At 46.7% G+C, this 21697-nt stretch overlaps 1 protein-coding gene across 1 annotated transcript in view; it reads left to right on the top strand.

The window, feature by feature from the left end:
• HMCN2 (hemicentin 2) overlaps window positions 1–21697 on the top strand; it is a 159595-nt gene that overhangs the window by 22809 nt on the left and 115089 nt on the right. The window contains exons 2-6 of the mRNA XM_069747494.1: window positions 10389–10459; window positions 10552–10710; window positions 10913–11035; window positions 17277–17448; window positions 18018–18124. Of these exons, the coding sequence (XP_069603595.1) occupies window positions 10389–10459; window positions 10552–10710; window positions 10913–11035; window positions 17277–17448; window positions 18018–18124 (632 nt within the window). The remainder of the gene's footprint in view (window positions 1–10388; window positions 10460–10551; window positions 10711–10912; window positions 11036–17276; window positions 17449–18017; window positions 18125–21697) is intronic.

Genomic DNA, 21697 nt, shown 5'->3' with positions numbered 1-21697 from the left:
AAAAAGACGACTGAGGGGCGATCTAATAACCATGTATAAGTATATAAGGGGACAATACAAATATCTCGCTGAGGATCTGTTTATACCAAGGAAGGTGACGGGCACAAGGGGGCATTCTTTGCGTCTGGAGGAGAGAAGGTTTTTCCACCAACATAGAAGAGGATTCTTTACTGTTAGGGCAGTGAGAATCTGGAATTGCTTGCCTGAGGAGGTGGTGATGGCGAACTCAGTCGAGGGGTTCAAGAGAGGCCTGGATGTCTTCCTGGAGCAGAACAATATTGTATCATACAATTATTAGGTTCTGTAGAAGGACGTAGATCTGGGGATTTATTATGATGGAATATAGGCTGAACTGGATGGACAAATGTCTTTTTTCGGCCTTACTAACTATGTTACTATGTTACTTACTATGTTACCCCCATAATGATCCGTGCGCACAATTATACTGATGGGTCCTGGTGTTCACTCAGCTCTCCTGGTCTGCCGCCGGCTGGGATTCTCTGCCACTACGTACTGTCCGCTCCATGTGCAGATGGGAATATCATTACTTTGGTTGTAATTGAACCATATGTTTAAAACATAAAAAAAGGAGGAAATGTTTAGAAAAAAGTGGATTAGTTGTATTTGATCCGACATACTCTCCTCTGTATCCGGGGGAAAAAACAATCCAGCATGGTTTGATTCAATGCCCTATCAGGATATAAGCCGCTGACAGAGGAGTTTGGAGTAAGGAGGACAGAGGGATCTGTAGAAGGAGGACAGGGGTCAGAAGTAAGGAAAAGGACAGGGGGTGAGGAGTAGGATAGAGGGGTCTGGAGGAGGAGAGGGTCAGAGGGGTCTGGAGGAGGACAGTGGAGTCTCGAGGAGGGAGTCAGAGAAGTCTGTAATAGGAGGACAGAGAAGTCTGTAGAAGGAGGACAGAGGAGTCTCAAGGAGGTGGAAAGAGGAGTCTGTAGGAGGTGGACAGGTAAGTCTGAAGGAGGGGAATCTGGAGAAAGGAGACAGAGAAGTCTGGAGAGGAGGACAGAGGAATCTACAGGATGGGGACAGAGAAGTCTGAAGGAAGGGGATTTAGGAGTCTGAAGGAGGGCGAAAAAAGGAGTCTGCAGTAGGAGGACAGAGAGTCTTTAGTAAAAAGGAGGACAAAGAAGTTTGAAGGAGGAGTAGTGAAGGTCTGGAGTAAGGTGGAAAAAAAAGAGGAATCTGAAGGAGCAGGAAGACAAAGAAGTCTGAAGGATGAAGAACTGTCAACAGACAAAGAAGTCTGCAGGAGGACCAAAGGGTCTGGAATGAGATGAAGAACAGAGGAGTCTGAAGGAGGAGGACAGAGAGTTTTGAAGTGAGGAGGAAGACAGAGGAGTGTGGAGGAGGACATATGGTTCTGCTGGAAGAGGAGGACAGAGGAGTCTGGAATGAGGAGGAGTCTGGAGGAGGTAGTTATATGGGTTAGGAGGATGAGAAGGACAGAGGGGTCTGAAGGAAAAGGAGGACATAGGGGTCTGGAGGAGGAGGGCAAAGGGATTTGAAGTGAGGAGCACAGAGGGGTCTGAGGAAGGAGGACAGAGGGATCTGGAGTGAGAAGGACAGAGGAGTCTGGAGGAGAACAGAGAAGTCAGGAGGAAGATGGAGTATTCTAACAGAAGCTTCCTCTCCTTTCCCTATTAACTCCTTCACAAGCTATGACATATATATGCATCATAGCTCGTGTGTTCCCTTCTATGCAGATGATTTGATCATCTGTCATGTGGTCCTAGCAGCTGTGGGTGGAATCGTGATCCACCCACGGCTGTTAACTAGTTAAATGCCACTGTCAATGTCTGACAGCGGCATTTATCTTGCGCTGACCATAGGCGTGTCACTAGTCCTGCCCATATCGCCGCCCTTCTTGGCGGAGCACTGATGGGTTGGCATGACAACTGGCAGTCTGTAGAAGACTCCTGTGCTTGTCATTGCTGGTCTGCTATGGACTCCAGTCTTTGGCCGGCGTTCATAGCAAATCATGATTTGTGCTATGTATAGCTCAAGCTATGAGATGATCACAGCTTCAAGTCTTCCAATGAGACTATTGAAACCAGTGAAATGTAAAAAAAATTGTTTTTAAAACTATATATAAAATATAAAGGTTCAAATCACCCCCCTTTTGCCCCATTCAAGATAATACAATAAATAAAAAATACACATATTTGAATTTTGTCCGATCTATCAAGATATAAAAAGAATTAATCCGATCGGGAAATGGCGTAATGAAAGAAAAAAATCAGAACCCAACTTTTTTTTTTTTTTTTTTTTTGGGGGGGGGGGTCGCCGCAAATTTTGGACCTTTTTTTCCACCATATAAATAAAAAATAACCTAGGCTTGTTTGATGTCTATGAACTCATAATGACCTGGAGAATCATAATTGCAGGTCAGTTTTAGCTTGTAGTGAACAAGGTAAAAATAAATAAAAACAATTGTGGGATTGCACTCTTTTTGCAATTACACTGCACTTGGAATTTTTTCCCATTTTACAGTACACTGTATGGAAAAAACAATGGTGTCATTCAAAAGTACAACTTGTCCCGCAAAAAAAAAGACAAGAACTCACACGGCCATATTGACGGAAAAATAAAAAAAGTTATGGCTCTTGGAAGAAGGGGAGCGAAAAACGGACGCTCAAAAGTGGAAAATCCCAAAGTCGTAAAGGCGTTAAAAACTCATGTATACTTAGCCAAGCTAAGGGTACCTGACTGGTGGGATCAACATCCCCTTCGGGCGGCAGCGATGTGGGGTGTGTGGACTCTGTTACAGTCCCTCATGAATTATTCTATTTTTCACTGAAGTTTCTCTTTATCTTCCATAAATACAGAGCAATTATCCGATTTTTTGATCTGGCTGCTTTGTTTGATGGTCGCTGGTGAAGTCTTTGGGTTGCATTTTTACTGCTGTTTTTTCATGCAAATTAAAAGCTCCGTTTTACAGTAGCAGCAAAAGCTATGGGATTTCAGAAATCTCATTCACACACATTGGGGTTTTTTTGTGACGGCATTGGAAAACTGCTGCGTATTTTAAACACTTCTTTCAGAGTTTTTGCAGCCATTTTTCACCCAGAGAAAGCAATGAGTAAGTGGAAAAACACACAAAAAATGCAGGCATCAGGTTTTTCTGCTTTTTTAGTGAAAAAAGCATGTACAGCAGTATGGGAAACCCATTTATTTTTGTGCTTTTCCCAAGTTTAAACCATAATGTCTTGGCCTCTTCACCTGAGAATGGCAATTAGGATTAGTACAGTTTAATTAAATTAATATGTGTAAAGTAAACTTTGGCTGACCAAGGTGCGAAATTGAATTATGCCTGAGCAACTCAAGGTGCAACTAAAGAGTAAAAGTAAACAGCGTCTTACAAACTCAATGCTCTGCCAATGTCTTCGGTATCCTATGCCTGACCAATTCACCTCCCCCTGCTGTTACATTTGTAACTGTGTATTTTTTCGTAAACTCATGAACATTTTGTACAGAATGTCACTATTTCTTCAGACATAAAAATGGTTTTATGGTATCACATCTGTCTTTGGTGACCCAACACCTTGCATTGTTCATGCTTTTGTGGTGGAAGCAAAGCTGAACTTTAGGATCCTGAAAAACGCAGCAAAAAAAGCAGCAAATCCTGATATTTGTGAGCATCTTCTTTACTGCCAAGAGAGAGGTTTTGCCTGCAGAAAAAATGCAGCAAAAATGCAACTTGTGAACATAGCCTTACGGTCAGCACAACTGCTGAGACACATGCAGAGACACTGTCTGCATGCAAGCCACTGATACAATGTAACGAGGTGCAGCTCTACAGCAAGGGGATCGGCATCCTTAGAAAAGCGGATTACTTTGTGATGTCATCGAGGAGTGTGACGCTGATGATGGGGCGTATATACCTGTATGGCCGATATTTCCCTATAAATAACGCCTCATTTTATCCTCCATAAAGAACCGCTTACACATGACTCATATCTACACTGACATGTACAGAGCTGCTGAAAAACCATTAGGGAACAAACATAAGACGGCGCCCGCTAAGCGCAGATTATTCTGATTTCATTGCGACGTGTGTACATTGTGCAGGGTGGCATCGGCTGGCACAGCTGTGTGCCTGGATGCTGCGGAGCTGGGTAATGCAGTGGCATCTTAGTGCGGGGATGACTCAGTTGACATGAATGACAGATGACGTGTTCAGCGCAGGAAAAGACAGTGTGACAATCCTTGCAGTACATTAATAAATGATATTAACGTATAATAGGCAGAGAAAGCTCAGTATCTGCAAATTCACCAAGCAAGGAAAAATGCCACTGTGCCCATATGCCCTAATTATGTGCATATTGTAGCAATTTCCAGAAATTAAAGGATTTAAAATGTTTTTAACAAAAAATTAAGTTATCCCCTATTAATAGGATAGGTGATAAGTTGTTGATTGCAGGTGGTCTGACTACTGGAAGCCTTGGGGTATGTTTCCACGTTCAGGAAACGCTGCGTTTTTGACGCTGCGTTGAACCGCAGCGTCAAAAACGCAGCATCCAGATGTTACAGCATAGTGGAGGGGATTTCATGAAATCCTGTCTCCACTATGCATTAAAAGACGCATGCGGCATACCCGCAAAAACGCACATGCGGCGCGTCTTTAAGAACGCAGCATGTCCTTACATTGCAGAAACAACGCAAGGACAGCGCAGGTGACCTGCCAGTGACCTCAGGTGCAGATTTGGTCAGGATTTTACCTGCATAAAATCCTGACCAAATCCTGATGCAATCCTGAACGTGGACACATACCCTAAGGATATGTGTCCACGTTCAGGATTGCATCAGGATTTGGTCAGGATTTTCCATCAGTTTTTGTAAGCCAAAACCAGGAGTGGGTGATAAATACAGAAGTGGTGCATATCTTTCTATTATACTTTTCCGCTAATTGTTCCACTCCTGGTTTTGGCTTACAAATACTGATGAAAAATCCTGACCAAATCCTGATGCAATCCTGAACGTGGACACATACCCTAAGAGATCCCAGGGCTCTGCTGATCTGTGCATGTGCAACCTCCTCCCCTTTCATTCTCTATGAGACTGCCAAGTGCCGCACTCGTCTATATCCATCAATTACATAGACAGTCATTAGAGCAGAAACCACATGTCCTCACCTCTGCTCCATTCTGGATGGGGTTGCAGAGCTCTGCTCTCAGGATCTCACACACTCAGTCACCTACACCTAATGAGCCAAGCACTTGGAGAACACACACGCGCAATCACCTCCACTCAATGATCCAAGTGCTGGAGAAAACACGGGCAATCACCTCCACCCAAAGATCCAAGTGCTGGAGAACACACATGATCAGTCACCTCAACCCAATGATCCAAGTGCTGGAGAACACACATGCGCAATCACCTCCACCTAATTATCCAAGTGCTGGAGAACACACACCCGCAATCACTTCCACCCAATCATCCAAGTGCTGGAGAACACACACGCACAATCACCTCCACCCTATGATCCAAGTGCTGGAGAACACACATGCTCAGTCACCTCCACCCAATGATCCAAGTGCTGGAGAACACACATGCTCAGTCACCTCTTCCCAATGGTCCAAGTGCTGGAGAACACGCACGCTCAGTCACCTCTTCCCAATGATCCAAGTGCTGGAGAACACGCACGCTCAGTCACCTCTTCCCAATGATCCAAGTGCTGGAGAACACGCACGCTCAGTCATCTCAACCCAATGATCCAAGTGCTGGAGAACACACATGCTCAGTCACCTCAACCCAATGATCCAAGTGCTGGAGAACACACGCGCAACCGCCTGCACCCAATGATCCAAGTGCTGGAGAACACACATGCTCAGTCACCTCAACCCAATGATCCAAGTGCTAGAGAACACACGCACAACCACCTGCACCCAATGATCCAAGTGCTGGAGAACACACATGCTCAGTCACCTCCACCCAATGATCTAATTGCTGGAGAACACACACGCTCAGTCACCTCCACCCAATGATCCAAATGCTGCAAACCACACATGCTCAATCACCTCCACCCAATGAGCCGAGAGCTGAAGGGCACTCATGAGTCGCCCGCCAGGGCCGTGGGGTACTCGGTACCGGGTCCGGTGTTCACAGGGAGATGTCAAGGTGGCGACCAGGTCCATGGCCCTGGGCGCCCATGTAAAAGGGGAAAGTCTTTAAAGGGATTTGGTGAATAGAGTCTATGTTCGTGACGCCACCTGTGGTGTTTGGTCAGTAGGGACCGACACTTCTTTAAGGGGTCCTCTGGGGTGATGTTATGACAGCTAGATGGTATACCTTCTCACAGGTGAAGTATATCCCCAGGGCTCCCGGTGTGTAGATGAAAGATGGTGAATGGTGCAGTAAAGAACGAGGACACAGGTTTGCAGTCTCTTTACCTTGTTTACTGAAGTCTTCAGGCAGCCACAGTCCAGGGCACCAGATCACAGAATAGGCAGAGTCCGGCCGGCTTGGAGGCAAGTTGGGAGTCCCCTTTTCCAGGTGGAGGTTAAGAGCCTTCCCTCTAGCGCGGTGGTATTGTAGTCCCTTACTGCCTATGGCTTCAGATAAGGTCCTCACAGTTCTTCTCTCTGTCCCCCTTATAGGATAGGACAATACCTGCATGATAGATAACTCAAGCCTTTTTACAGGGACTCTAGCATGCTCCGGGCTCTATGTGTTACTGTGTCTCAGGTGTGTGTGGCGGACAGGTAACTTGCAGTTCAGCTGTCCTGCCTGTCTCTGATGTAAGTCTTAGAGTCCCTTACAACCTCGGTGTGCCGGCTACCGGTATCTGCGCTTTGCCAGGGAGACAGTCTGCTCGCCGCTGTCCTTCCCCTGGTGTCCTCGCCTGTGCTCCTCTCTCCTACACGCTCACAGCAATATATTCGGCTTAGGATGTTGTCTCTGTCCTGGAGCTGCAGCACTCGGTCGTAGCTGCACGGCCCCTCATGCGTTCATCCTGCCTCAGACTGCTCCAGTCTGCCTTCTGGCACTAACTCACCAAAACTACCATATATATGGGGAGTTACCTAGTAAATAGGATCAAAAGCTCCCCCTGGTGGCCTGGAGTGTGAACATGTTGCATGCTTGCGTTTACCTGGTGACCGTTATCCTTCCTTGCCTCCAGCATAACATTACTCTCCCCATAAGGAAAGCAATGTTACTGTGACGACCAGGACCCTGGGGCGCCACACTCACTCTCAGACACCTCCACTTAATGAGCTGAGTGCTAAAGGACACACATGCTCATTCACCTCCACCCAATGTTCCAAGTGCTGGAGAACACACATGCTCAGTCACCGTCACTCAATGATCCAAATGCTGGAGAACACATGCGCAACCGCCTGCACCCAATGAGTCGAGTGCTGAAGGACACACATGCTCAATTACCTCCACGTAATGACCCGAGTGCTGGAGGACACACACATGCTTAGTCACCTCCACCTAATGAGCTAAGTGGAGGTGCACTGGACAGTGGGAAAAAATTCAAAGTGCGGTGAAATTGCAAAAAACGTGCAATTCTACAGTTGTATTTGTTTTTTTTACCATGTTCACTAAATGCTAAAACTGACCTTCCATTATGATTCTCCAGGTCATTCCGAGTTTGTAGATACCAGACATGTCTAGGTTATTTTTTATTTCAGTGAGAATATTTGAAAGAATATAAAGTGTGTGCAAGGAGTTTTGCAAGTCGTAGGCTAAAAAGCAGAGAATGGGTCATGTGCCACTGCCCAGCTGCCCACCAATAATAGCAGAGATGGTGCCAAGGGGAGCACAAAAATAAATAAATAATGGAAAAAGTGTATTTTTTGGCTGGAAGCGATGCTGAGCAGTTCAAACTTGCAGCTAATGTAGTTTTTTATTTTACTCCTCTATGGACATTTGGATGAAGGAACCATGTTTTTAAGATGTTTGCAGAGGCCAGAGGTGACCCAGGGGGAATCTAGGTCAAATCTGTTGTGCTTTGTGTTCCTAGAAAGAAGCCTGGAGGCTCTGGCTTCAAGGAAAAACTGTGTATGTATATATATTTTATTGTGTCAGGGTTTTTACATGATATGCACATACCTAGCACTGGTATGTCTGGTCTCTTCAAAGAAAATCATCTCTGCCGGATATTTACTGGGGAAAGACGCCCTGTGGGGCCTGTGTTCATAAAATAAAGAAAGCGTTACAGCTGTGCAAGAACAGCAGTGTCCAGACCTTGTCTTATACCAAACCTCCATAATAAATGTGCATACCATCCATAGGGCGACCCTTGCGGGCTTTTGCACCCACTCTGATCAACTTCACCCTATTTTTTGCTCTTTCTGTATTTGGTGCCACATTTATAAGATTTATCATTCTGATAGATTTTATGTCTGCCATAATTGGGTAACCTGTATTATTATTGGGGTAATTTTCACTAATATTGAGGTCATTTGTATTACAGTTGGGTAATATGAGATGCTGTGCATGGCTGGTGCACAGAAGTGTTGCATTAATGTGAGGGTTTTGGGCACTACCTTTGCCTTCTCACTGCAGAGAGTTCTGCATATTCGGGTCCAGTGGAGCGATGGACCTTATGGAGGTCGGTTACGTCCCTTTTCTGATGGGCATTGAGGATATCCTCCCCTCTATATTACATCTCAGTGCTAACTAGAGAGGGGGTCCAAACTGTAGAAAGAGGGGTGAAGGATACAGAGACAGGTCCGGCAGGGGGCTTATACAGTGGGGCAAAAAAGTATTTAGTCAGTCAGCAATAGTGCAAGTTCCACCACTTAAAAAGATGAGAGGCGTCTGTAATTTACATCATAGGTAGACCTCAACTATGGGAGACAAACTGAGAAAAAAAAATCCAGAAAATCACATTGTCTGTTTTTTTTATCATTTTTTTTGCATATTATGGTGGAAAATAAGTATTTGGTCAGAAACAAACAATCAAGATATCTGGCTCTCACAGACCTGTAACTTCTTCTTTAAGAGTCTCCTCTTTCCTCCACTCATTACCTGTAGTAATGGCACCTGTTTAAACTTGTTATCAGTATAAAAAGACACCTGTGCACACCCTCAAACAGTCTGACTCCAAACTCCACTATTGTGAAGACCAAAGAGCTGTCAAAGGACACCAGAAACAAAATTGTAGCCCTGCACCAGGCTGGGAAGACTGAATCTGCAATAGCCAACCAGCTTGGAGTGAAGAAATCAACAGTGGGAGCAATAATTAGAAAATGGAAGACATACAAGACCACTGATAATCTCCCTCGATCTGGGGCTCCACGCAAAATCCCACCCCGTGGGGTCAGAATGATCACAAGAACGGTGAGCAAAAATCCCAGAACCACGCGGGGGGACCTAGTGAATGAACTGCAGAGAGCTGGGACCAATGTAACAAGGCCTACCATAAGTAACACACTACGCCACCATGGACTCAGATCCTGCAGTGCCAGACGTGTCCCACTGCTTAAGCCAGTACATGTCCGGGCCCGTCTGAAGTTTGCTAGAGAGCATTTGGATGATCCAGAGGAGTTTTGGGAGAATGTCCTATGGTCTGATGAAACCAAACTGGAACTGTTTGGTAGAAACACAACTTGTCGTGTTTGGAGGAAAAAGAATACTGAGTTGCATCCATCAAACACCATACCTACTGTAAAGCATGGTGGTGGAAACATCATGCTTTGGGGCTGTTTCTCTGCAAAGGGGCCAGGACGACTGATCCGGGTACATGAAAGAATGAGTGGGGCCATGTATCGTGAGATTTTGAGTGCAAACCTCCTTCCATCAGCAAGGGCATTGAAGATGAAACGTGGCTGGGTCTTTCAACATGACAATGATCCAAAGCACACCGCCAGGGCAACGAAGGAGTGGCTTCGTAAGAAGCATTTCAAGGTCCTGGAGTGGCCTATCCAGTCTCCAGATCTCAACCCTATAGAAAACCTTTGGAGGGAGTTGAAAGTCCGTGTTGCCAAGCGAAAAGCCAAAAACATCACTGCTCTAGAGGAGATCTGCATGGAGGAATGGGCCAACATACCAACAACAGTGTGTGGCAACCTTGTGAAGACTTACAGAAAACGTTTGACCTCTGTCATTGCCAACAAAGGATATATTACAAAGTATTGAGATGAAATTTTGATTCTGACCAAATACTTATTTTCCACCATAATATGCAAATAAAATGTTAAAAAACAGACAATGTGATTTTCTGGATTTTTTTTTTCTCAGTTTGTCTCCCATAGTTGAGGTCTACCTATGATGTAAATTACAGACGCCTCTCATCTTTTTAAGTGGTGGAACTTGCACTATTGCTGACTGACTAAATACTTTTTTGCCCCACTGTATTTGCAGTTGTGTGAGTGTGGTTGGCTTTAACACTGATTTATTTTTTTTGCTCTCTGCAGAGATTGGACCTGTCACCATTACAACAGACCCGGAAAAGTTCAAGCTGGAATTGGAGGAGTTGTACGTTCAGGTACAGCGATGATGTTCCCACTGAGTGACTCGGCGGCAGGTAACGGGTACAGACAAATCCTCATCTTCTTCTGTAATCCTACCACTGTGCAGGGTGGAGGGGACTGCCCCGAGATGAGCGTCGGGGCAATAAAAACAGCCGTGGACGTCTCTCAGCCGGGTTCCTTCATCTACGTTTTCACCGACGCGCGGGCCAAAGATTTCAGGAAGAAGCAGGAGGTCCTACAGCTGCTTCAGCTCAAACAGTCTCAGGTCGGTCCATATCCTGTGGGGTATATAGTCGCAGTGGGATCTGTAGCACACCCCACCAGAAGAAATGTGCTAAAAGCCCCATACATCTGACCAGGAAACCTCCGGTCACATCTTCTAATCTGGATATGCCAAGAAGCTGGTCCATCCAGGGTCATTCATTGACTTCCATAAAAATATTCATGCGCTCTATGTTGTCTTGCAGGTGGTGTTTGTCTTGACTGGAGACTGTGGGGATCGGAGTCACCCCGGATATCTCGTATATGAGGAGATTGCCGCCACTAGCTCTGGGCAAATTTTCCATTTGGATAAGCAGCAGGTTAATGAGGTGAGTCCAAGACTATACAGAGCTGAGGATAAAGTCTATTTATCCGACACCTGAGGGTCCAGAAAATGCTGATTATACTTTGGCATGTTGGGTAGCAGGCTCCACTTCACCTTGGAACCTCATCTTCAGGAGCTCCTTAGTCTTAAAAGAATAGTGACATGGTGCCAGTGCCATTGTCACTGCAGGAGAGCCCCCTCACCAGAGGGACCCAATGAACAGCCTCACATTAGACACATTCATCCAGTTTGGTTTTCAGTGTGTTAAGTCATCACATTAATCTCCTTCACAGTCCAAAAGCTGACTTGTAGGATAATTGGCTTCCTCAAGACAGTCACCCGGGTCTTGGGTGTCGGAGACCTCAGGATATTGGATTACCAGCTCCGTATGAATGCTTTCTCTGTAAGACGTTTTACTGGGATTTAGAAATGGAGAGGGGTTAGAATTGTTTCCTGGAGGGGAATAGAGGAGTGGGGAGGGGATTAGAGGAGTGTGGAGTGGGGCAGAGGAGTGTTGAGCGTCACAGAGGAGTGTGGAGGGGGGCAGATGAGTGTGGAGTGGGGCAGAGCAGTGTGGAGTGGGGCAGAGGAGTGTGGAATAGGGCAGAGGAGTGTGGAGTGGGGCAGAGGAGTGTGGAGTGGGGCAGAGGAGTGTGGAGTGGGGCAGAGGAGTGGAGTGGGGCAGAGGAGTGTGGAGTGGGGCAGAGGAGTGTGGAGGGTGACATGGGAGTGTTGAGAGTGACAGAAGAGTGTGGAGTGGGACAGAGTATTGTGGAGGAGGACACAGGAGCATGGAGAAGGAAAGACAAGTGTGGAGGGGCCAGAGGTGTGTGGAGGGTAATAGAGGAATGTGGAGGGGCATAGAGGAGTGTGGAGGTAACAGAGGGGTCTGGAGGAGGAAAAAGGCGTGTGGAGGGGACAGAGTCTTATAGAGGAGGACAGAGGAATATGGAGAGAGATAAAGGCGTGTAGTGGCCGATGGAGGAGTGTGGAGAAAGATAGAGGAGTATGGAAGGAGAAAGATGCAAATGCAGGGATTCAGAGTAGTGTGGAGGGGAACAGAGAAGTGTGGAGGGGGCTAGAGGAGTCTGGATGGGGATAGAGGTCTGCGGAGGAAGACACAGTGGTGTGTGCCAGAAGCATGTGGAGGGAGACAGATGCTTTTGGAAGAGGAAGAGGCATGTGGATGAAGACAGAGGAGTGTGGAGGGGGATAGAGGAGTGTGGAGGGAGCAGAGGTGTGTGGAGGAAGATGGAGGCTTGTATCAAGGGCAAAGGTGTGTGGAGGGAGTCAGAAGCATGTGGAGGTGGATAGAGGGGTGCCGAGGAGTATGGAGGAGGACAGAGGCGTGTGGAGGGAGAAAGAGGAGTGTGGAGTGGGATAGATGAATGTAAAGGAGGACAGGAATGTGGAGGTGGCTAGTGGAGTGTGGAGGTGGCTAGAGGAGTGTGGATGGGTACAGAGGAGTGTGGATGGGGACATAGGATTGTGGATGGGGACAGAGGAGTGTGGAAGGGGACAGAGGAGTGTGGATGGGGACATAGGAGTGTGGATGGGGACAGAGGAGTGTGGATGGGGACAGAGGAGTGTGGATGGGGACAGAGGAGTGTGGATGGGGACAGGGGCGTGTGGATGTGGACAGAGGAGTGTGGAATGGGACAGAGGAGTGTGGAAGGGGACAAAGGAGTGTGGAGGGGGACAGAGGAGAGTGGGGGGCAACAGAGGTGAGTCGCCCACCAGGGCAATGGGGATACTCGGTACTGGGTCCGGTCGCTCTTAAAGGGAATGTCATGGTTGCTGTGACCCGGTCCGTGGAAAAGTCTTTAAAGGAAATTTGGTAATTAAGTCTATTCATGGCACCACCTGTGGCTCTCAGTCAGAGGGGCTGACGCTGCTTAAAAGGGTCCTCTGAGGTGATGTTTTTGCAGCTAGATGGTCATGCTTCCCACAGGTGAAGCGGGGTCCCCAGGCCAAGGTGTATGGCAAGGATGGTGAGTTGCCGGTAAATAATGGATGACACACAGTTGCAGTCTTTACCTGGTTTACTGATGGTAACAGGCCTCAGTCCAGGCTACCGGCAACAGGTGCAGAAAGAGTCCAGGCAGCCTGAAAAAAACTAGTAATTTCCCTTGGCAGGTCAGGTTGGGAGCCTTCCTCTATGCGCTGATTTTCTGGTCCCTTTCTACCTGTAGTTCGCTGGCAAGGTACCCCTTTCTCTCTCCTGTCCTGGGACGGTATCTGCACGGCAGGCAGCTTGAGCTGTACTCTTGGGGGGGTCTCTGACACGGTGACTCCAGGCTCTATCTGCTGCTGTCCGTCAGGTATGGTATGGGCAATTAACATATAGTCCCTATGCCCTCCGGTTCTACTGTGGACCTTGCAGTTATCCACGATCTCGGGCTCCCGTTGCCCGGTTTCTGCGCTCTGGCTCACAGGAGGCCCAATTGCAGCCTCCCTGAGCTCCTAATCACTCCTCTCCCTTCACTGTCTGCTCCAGACGGAACTAACTCCTCCTCCAGACCAGGATGGATATAAGGGAAGTTCCCCTAAAACAGGGTTTTGAGCTCCCCCTTCTGGCCTGGAGTTAGAATATGTTGTGTGTAAGATTTACCTACCAAAGGCATCCCACTTGTCTCCAGGCATGACACTACCCAACCCGAGAGGAAGGCAGCACTACTGTGGTACCCAAACTCCTGGGGTTCCACAGAGGAGTGTGGAGGTAACAGCGGGTTCTGGAGGGAGACGGAAGAGTCAGGAGAGTGACTGAGTCTTGTGCACTTTCCTCTGAGAGATGAGGGGTCAAAAGTAATAGTGTAGTCAGCTGACTCCAGTCTGGCCACTCTTACATCAGGAGACCCCCTGTATTACCCCTGTACACGCTAATGGAGCAGATGTAATGCCGGGTTACCCACCGACCAATGCGTCATGGACCAAAGGAGAATCTCAGCCATAAGACTGATTACTTTTCTGTTTGTCACAACATTTCCATTGGTCGATCATCTACAAACCTCTTGACATCACCAAACTAATTTCTGTGGGAAAGGTAACAAGGATAGTTTTGCTCACATTAGAAAAAAAATGATAAGGAGTGCATCTGGGTAGAGTTCCCCTGTAAAGACTGTTCGTATACAGGAAGGAGCAAAGCTGCGCTTCTGAATGGCCTCATTGTAGGTTGGGTAATGTCACTACGTCCCCTTGAAGTCCCAGGACACACTGTCTATTATACGCCACATCTACTGTGGCCGAATGCTACAAACAGAGGTGCTTTGTGCCCCCCCCCCCCTGGACACCCCTGGCCCCCCTCAGCCGCACATCTGTTTGCTTTTTATGACAGAGAGGAAGCTTAAGCCTGAGTGTCTGCAGGCCGCTGGCGGAGTATGCCCCATATGGCTATGATTATAGACTGTGCCCTAATCCCATCACACGGTCACATCTGCACCCTCCGCCGCTGCGCTGCCCCCGGACTTTGTGACTTCCTGCAATCTTTATGTATAGAAATGCAAAACACCCAGTCATTGCACAAGTAATGGTACCCGTGAGTGCTGGTGCTTTAATTTGCCCATCTGTGTTGCCAGCTACTGCCACCGAGCCTGCTCACAGATGACATATGTTACATAGCAATGAGAGGACGATGGACAACTCATTCTCCTTATGAATACGACACAGAGATGATACATTTATCTGTAGCCGTATAACCGGAACATCCGGGAAAGAAACTGATGAGAGTCTGAGTGTTAGTCATTGCTGCAAGGTCATCTCTAGTGTTAACATAGCTGTGGTCTCTGATGATGGCTGTGGTCTCTGATGATGGCTGTGGTATCTCTCCTGATATTTATGGTCTCTCTCATGATGTTTGTGATCTCCCTCCTGATGTTTGTGGTCTCTCTGATGACCGCTGTAGTCTCGATGACGGCTGTGGTGTTTTTGATGATGGCTGTTATCTCTGATGATGGCTGTGGTCTCTCTGATGATGGCTGTTATCTCTGATGATGGCTGTGGTCTCTCTGATGATGGCTGTTATCTCTGATGATGGCTGTGGTCTCTCTGATGATGGCTGTGGTCTCTCTCTCCTGATGTTTGTGGTCTCTGATGATGGCTGTGGTCTCTCCTGATATCTGTGGTCTCTTTGATGATGGTTGTGGTCTCTAATGATGGCTGTGGTCTCTCCTGATATTTGTGGTCTCTCTCTTGATGTTTGTGATTTCCCTCCTGATGTTTGTGGTCTCTCTGACGGCTGTGGTCTCTTCTGATAACTGTGGTCTCTCTGATGGCTGTGGTCTCTTCTGATATCTGTGGTCTCTCTGATGACCACTGTAGTCTCGATGACGGCTGTGGTGTTTTTGATGATGGCTGTTATCTCTGATGATGGCTGTGGTCTCTCTGATGATGGCTGTGGTCTCTCTCTCCTGATGTTTGTGGTCTCTGATGATGGCTGTGGTCTCTCCTGATATCTGTGGTCTCTCTGATAATGGTTGTGGTCTCTCATGATATCTGTGGTCTCTAATGATATCTGTGGTCTGTCTGCTGACCACTGTGGTATCGATGAAGGCTGTGGTCTTTCTGATGACGGCTGTGCTCTCTGATGATTCCTCCTGATGTATGTGATCTCTGATGATGGCTGTGGTCTCTCTCCTGATATCTGTGGTCTCTCTTAGATGGCTGTGGTCTATAACCTGATGTTAGTGGTCTCTCCTGATATCTGTGGTCTCTCTTAGATGGCTGTGGTCTATAACCTGATGTTAGTGGTCTCTCTGATGACCACAGTGCAGTTATATACTCCGTGTTCCAAATTATTATGCAAATTGGATTTAAGTGTCATAAAGATTTAATTGTTTTGTTTTTCAAATAAACTCATGGATGGTATTGTGTCTCAGGGCTCAATGGATCACTGAAATTAATCTTAAACACGTGATAATTCGTTTTCCAGGTGATTCTAATTAAAGGAAAACTACTTAAAAATGATGTTCCGCATTATTAAGCAGGCCACAGTTTTCAAGTAACATGGGAAAGAAAAAGGATCTCTCTGCTGCCGAAAAGCATCAAATAGTGCAATACTTTGGTCAAAGGATGAAAACATTAGATATTTTCCGAAAACTTAAGAGATTACTGTTAAGAGATTTGTTGCTGAATCTGAGCACAGAGTTCATACAGATAAAGGCATAATGAGGAAGGTTTCTGCCAGGCAAGTTCATCGGATTAAGAGAGCAGATGATAAAAAGCCATTACAAACCAGCAAACAGATATTTGAAGCTACTGGTGCCTCTGGAGTCCCTCGAACCTCAAGGTGTAGGATCCTTCAAAGGCTTGCTCCTACTATTCGGCCACCACAAAACAGTGTTCACAAGCAGAAACGTGCCTTCAGGAGCAAAATCATCTTCATGCATGACAATGCACCATCTCATGCTGCAAAGTATACTTCTGAGTCACTGGCTGCTATGGGCATAAAAGGAGATAAACCCATGGTGTGGCCACCATCTTCCCCTGACCTCAACCCTATAGAGAACCTTTGGAGTATCATCCAGCAAAAGATCTATGAGGGTGGGAGGCAGTTCACATCAAAACAGCGGCTCTGGGAGGCTATTCTGACTTCATACAAAGAAATACAAGCAGAAACTCTCCAACAACTCACAAGTTCAATGGATGCAAGAATTGTGAACGTGATATTATTATTATTATTTATTTCTATAGCACCATTGATTTCATGGTGCTGTACATGAGAAGGGGTTAGATACAAATTACAGATAACGCTTACAGTAAACAAACTAGCAATCACAGACTGATATCAAAGAAGGGCTCCTATGTTAACATGTAGCCTGGCCTGTTAGGAGGTCTTGGAGTTAAATAGCTTTTTTTGTTCAGTGATTGTGACCTCCTAATGCTACAAATTCCACAAATGAGCATTTTCAGTTCTTTAAAACATATCAAATGTTTAGAAATTCTACTGTGCCTAATAATTTGGAACAGTGCATTTTGAGTTTTTATTCATTTTGGAGATTCTACTGTTATCATTGGGAGGTTTCTTCAATAAAATTCAATGTATAATCTAGCGGGTGATGTCTTTTATTAGACTGACTGTCATTCGCACCGACCATTTAGGAAATTCCAAGAAAAATGTAATTTGCATAATAATTTGGAACATGGTGTAGTCAGGAAGCTTCTCTTACATGTGGCTGCTTATCTCTTTCTTGTCACTGTGACTGTATACATATGTTTCTTTTTTGTTATGGCTGTTTGTGCTTTCCTAGGTGCTGAAGTGGGTGGAGGAAGCGATCCAGGCCTCCAAGGTTCACCTGATGTCCACAGACCACGAGTTGGCAGGGAATAGACAGTGGGAGATACCATTTGACCCAAGCCTTAAAGAAGTGACCATCTCCCTGAGTGGTCCCGATCCTCATATCCAGATCACAGACCCCACCGGTGAGCGCTGACAATTCCTTATCCCACCTTATCTTTGATCATGAGTTCTCTTCGGCGGTTCACTCGTCTTTCTCCCGGGGTGAATATGCGCTTTAAATTGTACCGCAATGTACTGGAATTTTGCTGTGAGGTGGAAGATGGGTTTAGGCCTGGAGACGATCCAGGTTCTGATCTGTGCCAGACAATCAAAATCTCTGGATTAATGGACATTCATAGAAGAATGAAAGAAGACACATAGTATCACATATCCAGATATTATCTTGGGATGTCACAGATTATTTTACTGCTCGATCTTCTGACATAGGAGACAGATTCAAAGAGTTTCTGGATTATCAGATGCCAGATTACAAAAATCTATGTGCCTAATTTTTCTCATTTCCTTGATTGCCTGTACTTCTCTTTGGAAACGTAACAGTGAAATTTCACAGTAATATGCGCTGATTGGAGACATGTTCTCTCCCCCCGGGCTCCGTGTTCCCGTCCGGCCTGTTCTGCTGTAATCTTCATTGTGTACTTGGCGGCTATCACCGCACGGAGACAGAGCTGACCCCTTCTTTCTCTCCTGGCAGGGAAAGTGCTCTCCGCTAGCCAGGGCCTGGAGGAGCTGCTCCGTATCCCTAATTCAGCTCTGGTGTTGGGACTGAAGCCCACAGTGTCTGGAATATGGGTCATTAAGGTAACGTCCTGTGCATTGTGCTCCCTGGCGAGGTGCGTCCCACTGTGTGCACGGCTGTGCACCATCAGGCTGTGCACACACACTGCACTTTGCAGAAAAACACCACATTTTTTATGGTGTTTTTCAGGATTTTTTTGTGGCCAGATGTGACATTAAAGTCTACAGTAAAATATAACATCACACATACAAAGCGTCATTATTATTATTTTCTATTTCTTTTACAAAATGTGCTTTTATTTCTCGGGAGTTTTTCCCCATAGACCTCCTTTATAGTAACAGGAAAAACACACATGGGAAATGTGACAAAATAAAAAAAAAACATAAAATATTAATGTTACCAATAATAAATTGCTGATAATAATATATGCATTTTCTTCCAAAAAGTTTAAACCGTCAGGAAAAAAAAATCAATAAGTAAAAGGTAAAAAGGTATGTTCACACCGAGGCTTGTTATGTAGATGTTGGGGCAAGTTCTGCTCCAAAATGCACATTTCAAATGCTCCTTGAATGAGCTCCCATTAATCATACCTAATGTGCACATGGTGATGTTTTTTCCCCATTTTTCTTCAGCGTGTAAAAAGAAGGAACGTCCGTCCATTCTTGAGTCTTATCTACTTGGAAAAATGTTTTAAAATTGAACACTAAATCGGAAAAAAGCTACATATGCAAATGCCATGTAAAAAAATTGTACAAAAAGGTGCACAAATCTTATAGTTTTTTAGATTTTTGAATATAGTTTTTTTTAGCCAGAAAAATCCACATAAACATTGTGTCTGAACATTCCCTTAGGCTCGTCTCACACGTCCAAATAATTCCGGTACCGGAAAAATCGCTACTGGAATTATCCGTGTCCGTGAGCTCACGTAGGCCATCTGTGTGGCACACGTGTGGCACACGTGTGCCGCCCGTGTGCCGACTGGGTACCACACGGAGCGTGCAGGAGATAGCGCTAGAGATAAGCGCTGTCCCCTGCATCTGGTGCTGAAGCCGCCATTCATATCTTCTGTCCAGCAGCGTTTGCTGGAGAGAAGATATGAAAAATCCTTTTTTGTTGTTGTTTTTTTCGTGTTTAAAATAAAGATCCCTGTCGCCACCCCCCTCCCACCCCCTGTGCGCCCCCCCGCTGTTAATAAAATACTCTCCCGCCTCCCTTGCTGGCGCTGCTTCCTGTCCTCGCCACAGCTTCTCCTGTATGAGCGGTCACGTGGTGCCGCCCATTACAGTGATGAATATGCAGCTCCACCCCTATGGGAGGTGGAGCCGCATATTCATGACTGTAATTGGTGGCCCCATGTGACCGCTCATACAGGAGAAGGTGCGGCGAGGACAGGACGCTGCGAGGTAGCCGGGTGAGTATTTTATTAACAGCGGGTGGGCGCACAGGGGGTGGGAGGGGGGTCGGGAACAGGGATCTTTATTTTAAACAAGAAAAAAAAAAAAAAAAAAAAGAATTTTTCATATCTTCTCGCCAGCAAACGCTGCTGGACAGAAGATATGAATGGCGGCTTCAGCACCACATGGGGGGACAGCGCTTACTGTAGCGCTGTCTCCTGCACGGCACACGGACCGCACACGGACAGTGTCAGTGTGCGGTACGTGTTTTACACGGACCCATTGACTTTAATGGGTCCGTGTAATCCGTGCGCTCCCACGAACACTGACATGTCTCCATGTTTTGCACACGGACACACGGTCCGTGAAAACACACTGACATGTGCAGAGACACCTTGATTTCAATGTGTCTACGTGAGTCAGTGTCTCCGGTACGTGAGGAAACTGTCACCTCACGTACCGGAGCCACTGACGTGTGAAACCGGACTTAGAAGATTATTGTTAGAACTGCAGGGGAAGTCTAAATGTGACAAAATGAAATCACTTGCACATATAGCCTCGGATCTGCAGCAATATTTCCATGCAATACACACAGATTCTGTTGCTGATTTCACCCTCATAGTGAATTCTGTGGTGATAATCTGGAGAAAGCATTGGTAAGCTGCGGATTTCACATTTTCTAAGCATCATTTTCAAGACCTCTGCTTCCTGTCAGTCGATGAAAACATTCTTGCTTGCATCCAGGAGTCGTCCTGGTGACACAGCCAAACGATTGCCACTTTTCACAATTCTCCATGCAGTCAGCACGCTGGCCGCTCACATCTCACTTCTGTCTGTTTGTTACAGTGTGCCAGTTCAGGTAAAGCATATCAGTCTGGAGAGGATTATCTAGACCATGAAATTGCCCCCATGTGAGCAGGACTAGGTCAGCACAGAGATTTACAGCATGTTCAGCTGACCTGACCCTGCCAGTGACAGTCATATGTCTGCAGGCAGTTTTATTGCTGCCTTTATGACAACAGATCAATTAAATTAGCATCAAGGTATGGAAGGTGATGGCCTCAGGGTACTTTACAACTTCTTTCTAATTTATTTTTCTCCAGATACAAACAGTTGTTTCATAGGTGGAGCATTTGGTAATGGTTTACTGTGAAATCCTGTAGATAAAAATCGTTGTTTAATCCCTCCCCGAACATAGGACTTACTGGTATGTCCTATGTCGTTGTGGGTTATGTAGTGGGCTCAGGGTGGTATGGAGCAGGCTCAAGGGGTATAGCGTGGGCTCCAGGGGGGGTATGGAGCAGGCTCAGGGTGGTATGGAGCGGGATCAGGGGATGTGGAGCGGGATCAAGGGATGTGGCTGAGACTCAGTGGGGTATGGAGTTGCTCAGGGAGGTATGGCATGGACTCAGGGCGGTATGGAGCAGGATCAGGGGGTGTGGAGCAGGCTCAAGGTGTTGTGGAGCAGACTTGAGAGGTATGTTGTGGGCTCGGGGTGATATGGAGTGTGGTCAGGGAGGTATGTTGTGGGCTCAGCAGGATATGGAGCGAGCTCAGGGGAAATAGAGCAGGCTCAGGGGGATATGGAGCAGGCTCAGGGGGATATAGAGTAGGCTCAGGGGGATATAGAGCAGGCTCAGGGGGATATGGAGCAGGCTCAGCGGGATATAGAGCAGGCTCAGGGGGATATGGAGCAGGCTCAAGCGGATATAGAGTAAGCTCAGGGGGATATGGAGCAGGCTCGGGGATATAGAGTAGGCTCAGGGGGATATGGAGCAGGCTCAGGGGGATATGGAGCAGGCTCAGCGGGATATAGAGCAGGCTCAGGGGGATATGGAGCAGGCTCAGGGGGATATAGAGTAGGCTCAGGGGGATATGGAGCAGGCTCAGCGGGATATAGAGCAGGCTGGGGGATATGGAGCAGGCTGTGGGGATATGAAGCAGGTTCAGGGTGGTATGGAACGAGCTCAGGGTGGTATGACATGGGATCAGGGTGATATGGAGCAGGCTCAGGGGGATATAGAGTAGGCTCGGGGATATGGTGCATGCTGGGGGGATATCAAGCAGGTTCAGGGTGATATGGAGCAGGCTCGGGGATATAGAGTAGGCTCGGGGATATGGAGCAGGCTGGGGGGATATGAAGCAGGTTCAGGGTGGTATGGAGCGAGCTCGGGGTGGTATGACATGGGCTCAGGGTGATATGGAGCAGGCTCAGGGGGATATAGAGTAGGCTCGGGGATA

The sequence above is a fragment of the Ranitomeya imitator genome, chromosome 2, assembly GCF_032444005.1.
Source record: "Ranitomeya imitator isolate aRanImi1 chromosome 2, aRanImi1.pri, whole genome shotgun sequence".
In the NCBI taxonomy this organism is placed as follows: Eukaryota; Metazoa; Chordata; class Amphibia; order Anura; family Dendrobatidae; genus Ranitomeya; species Ranitomeya imitator.
This window is presented reverse-complemented; position numbering and strand designations above follow the sequence as displayed.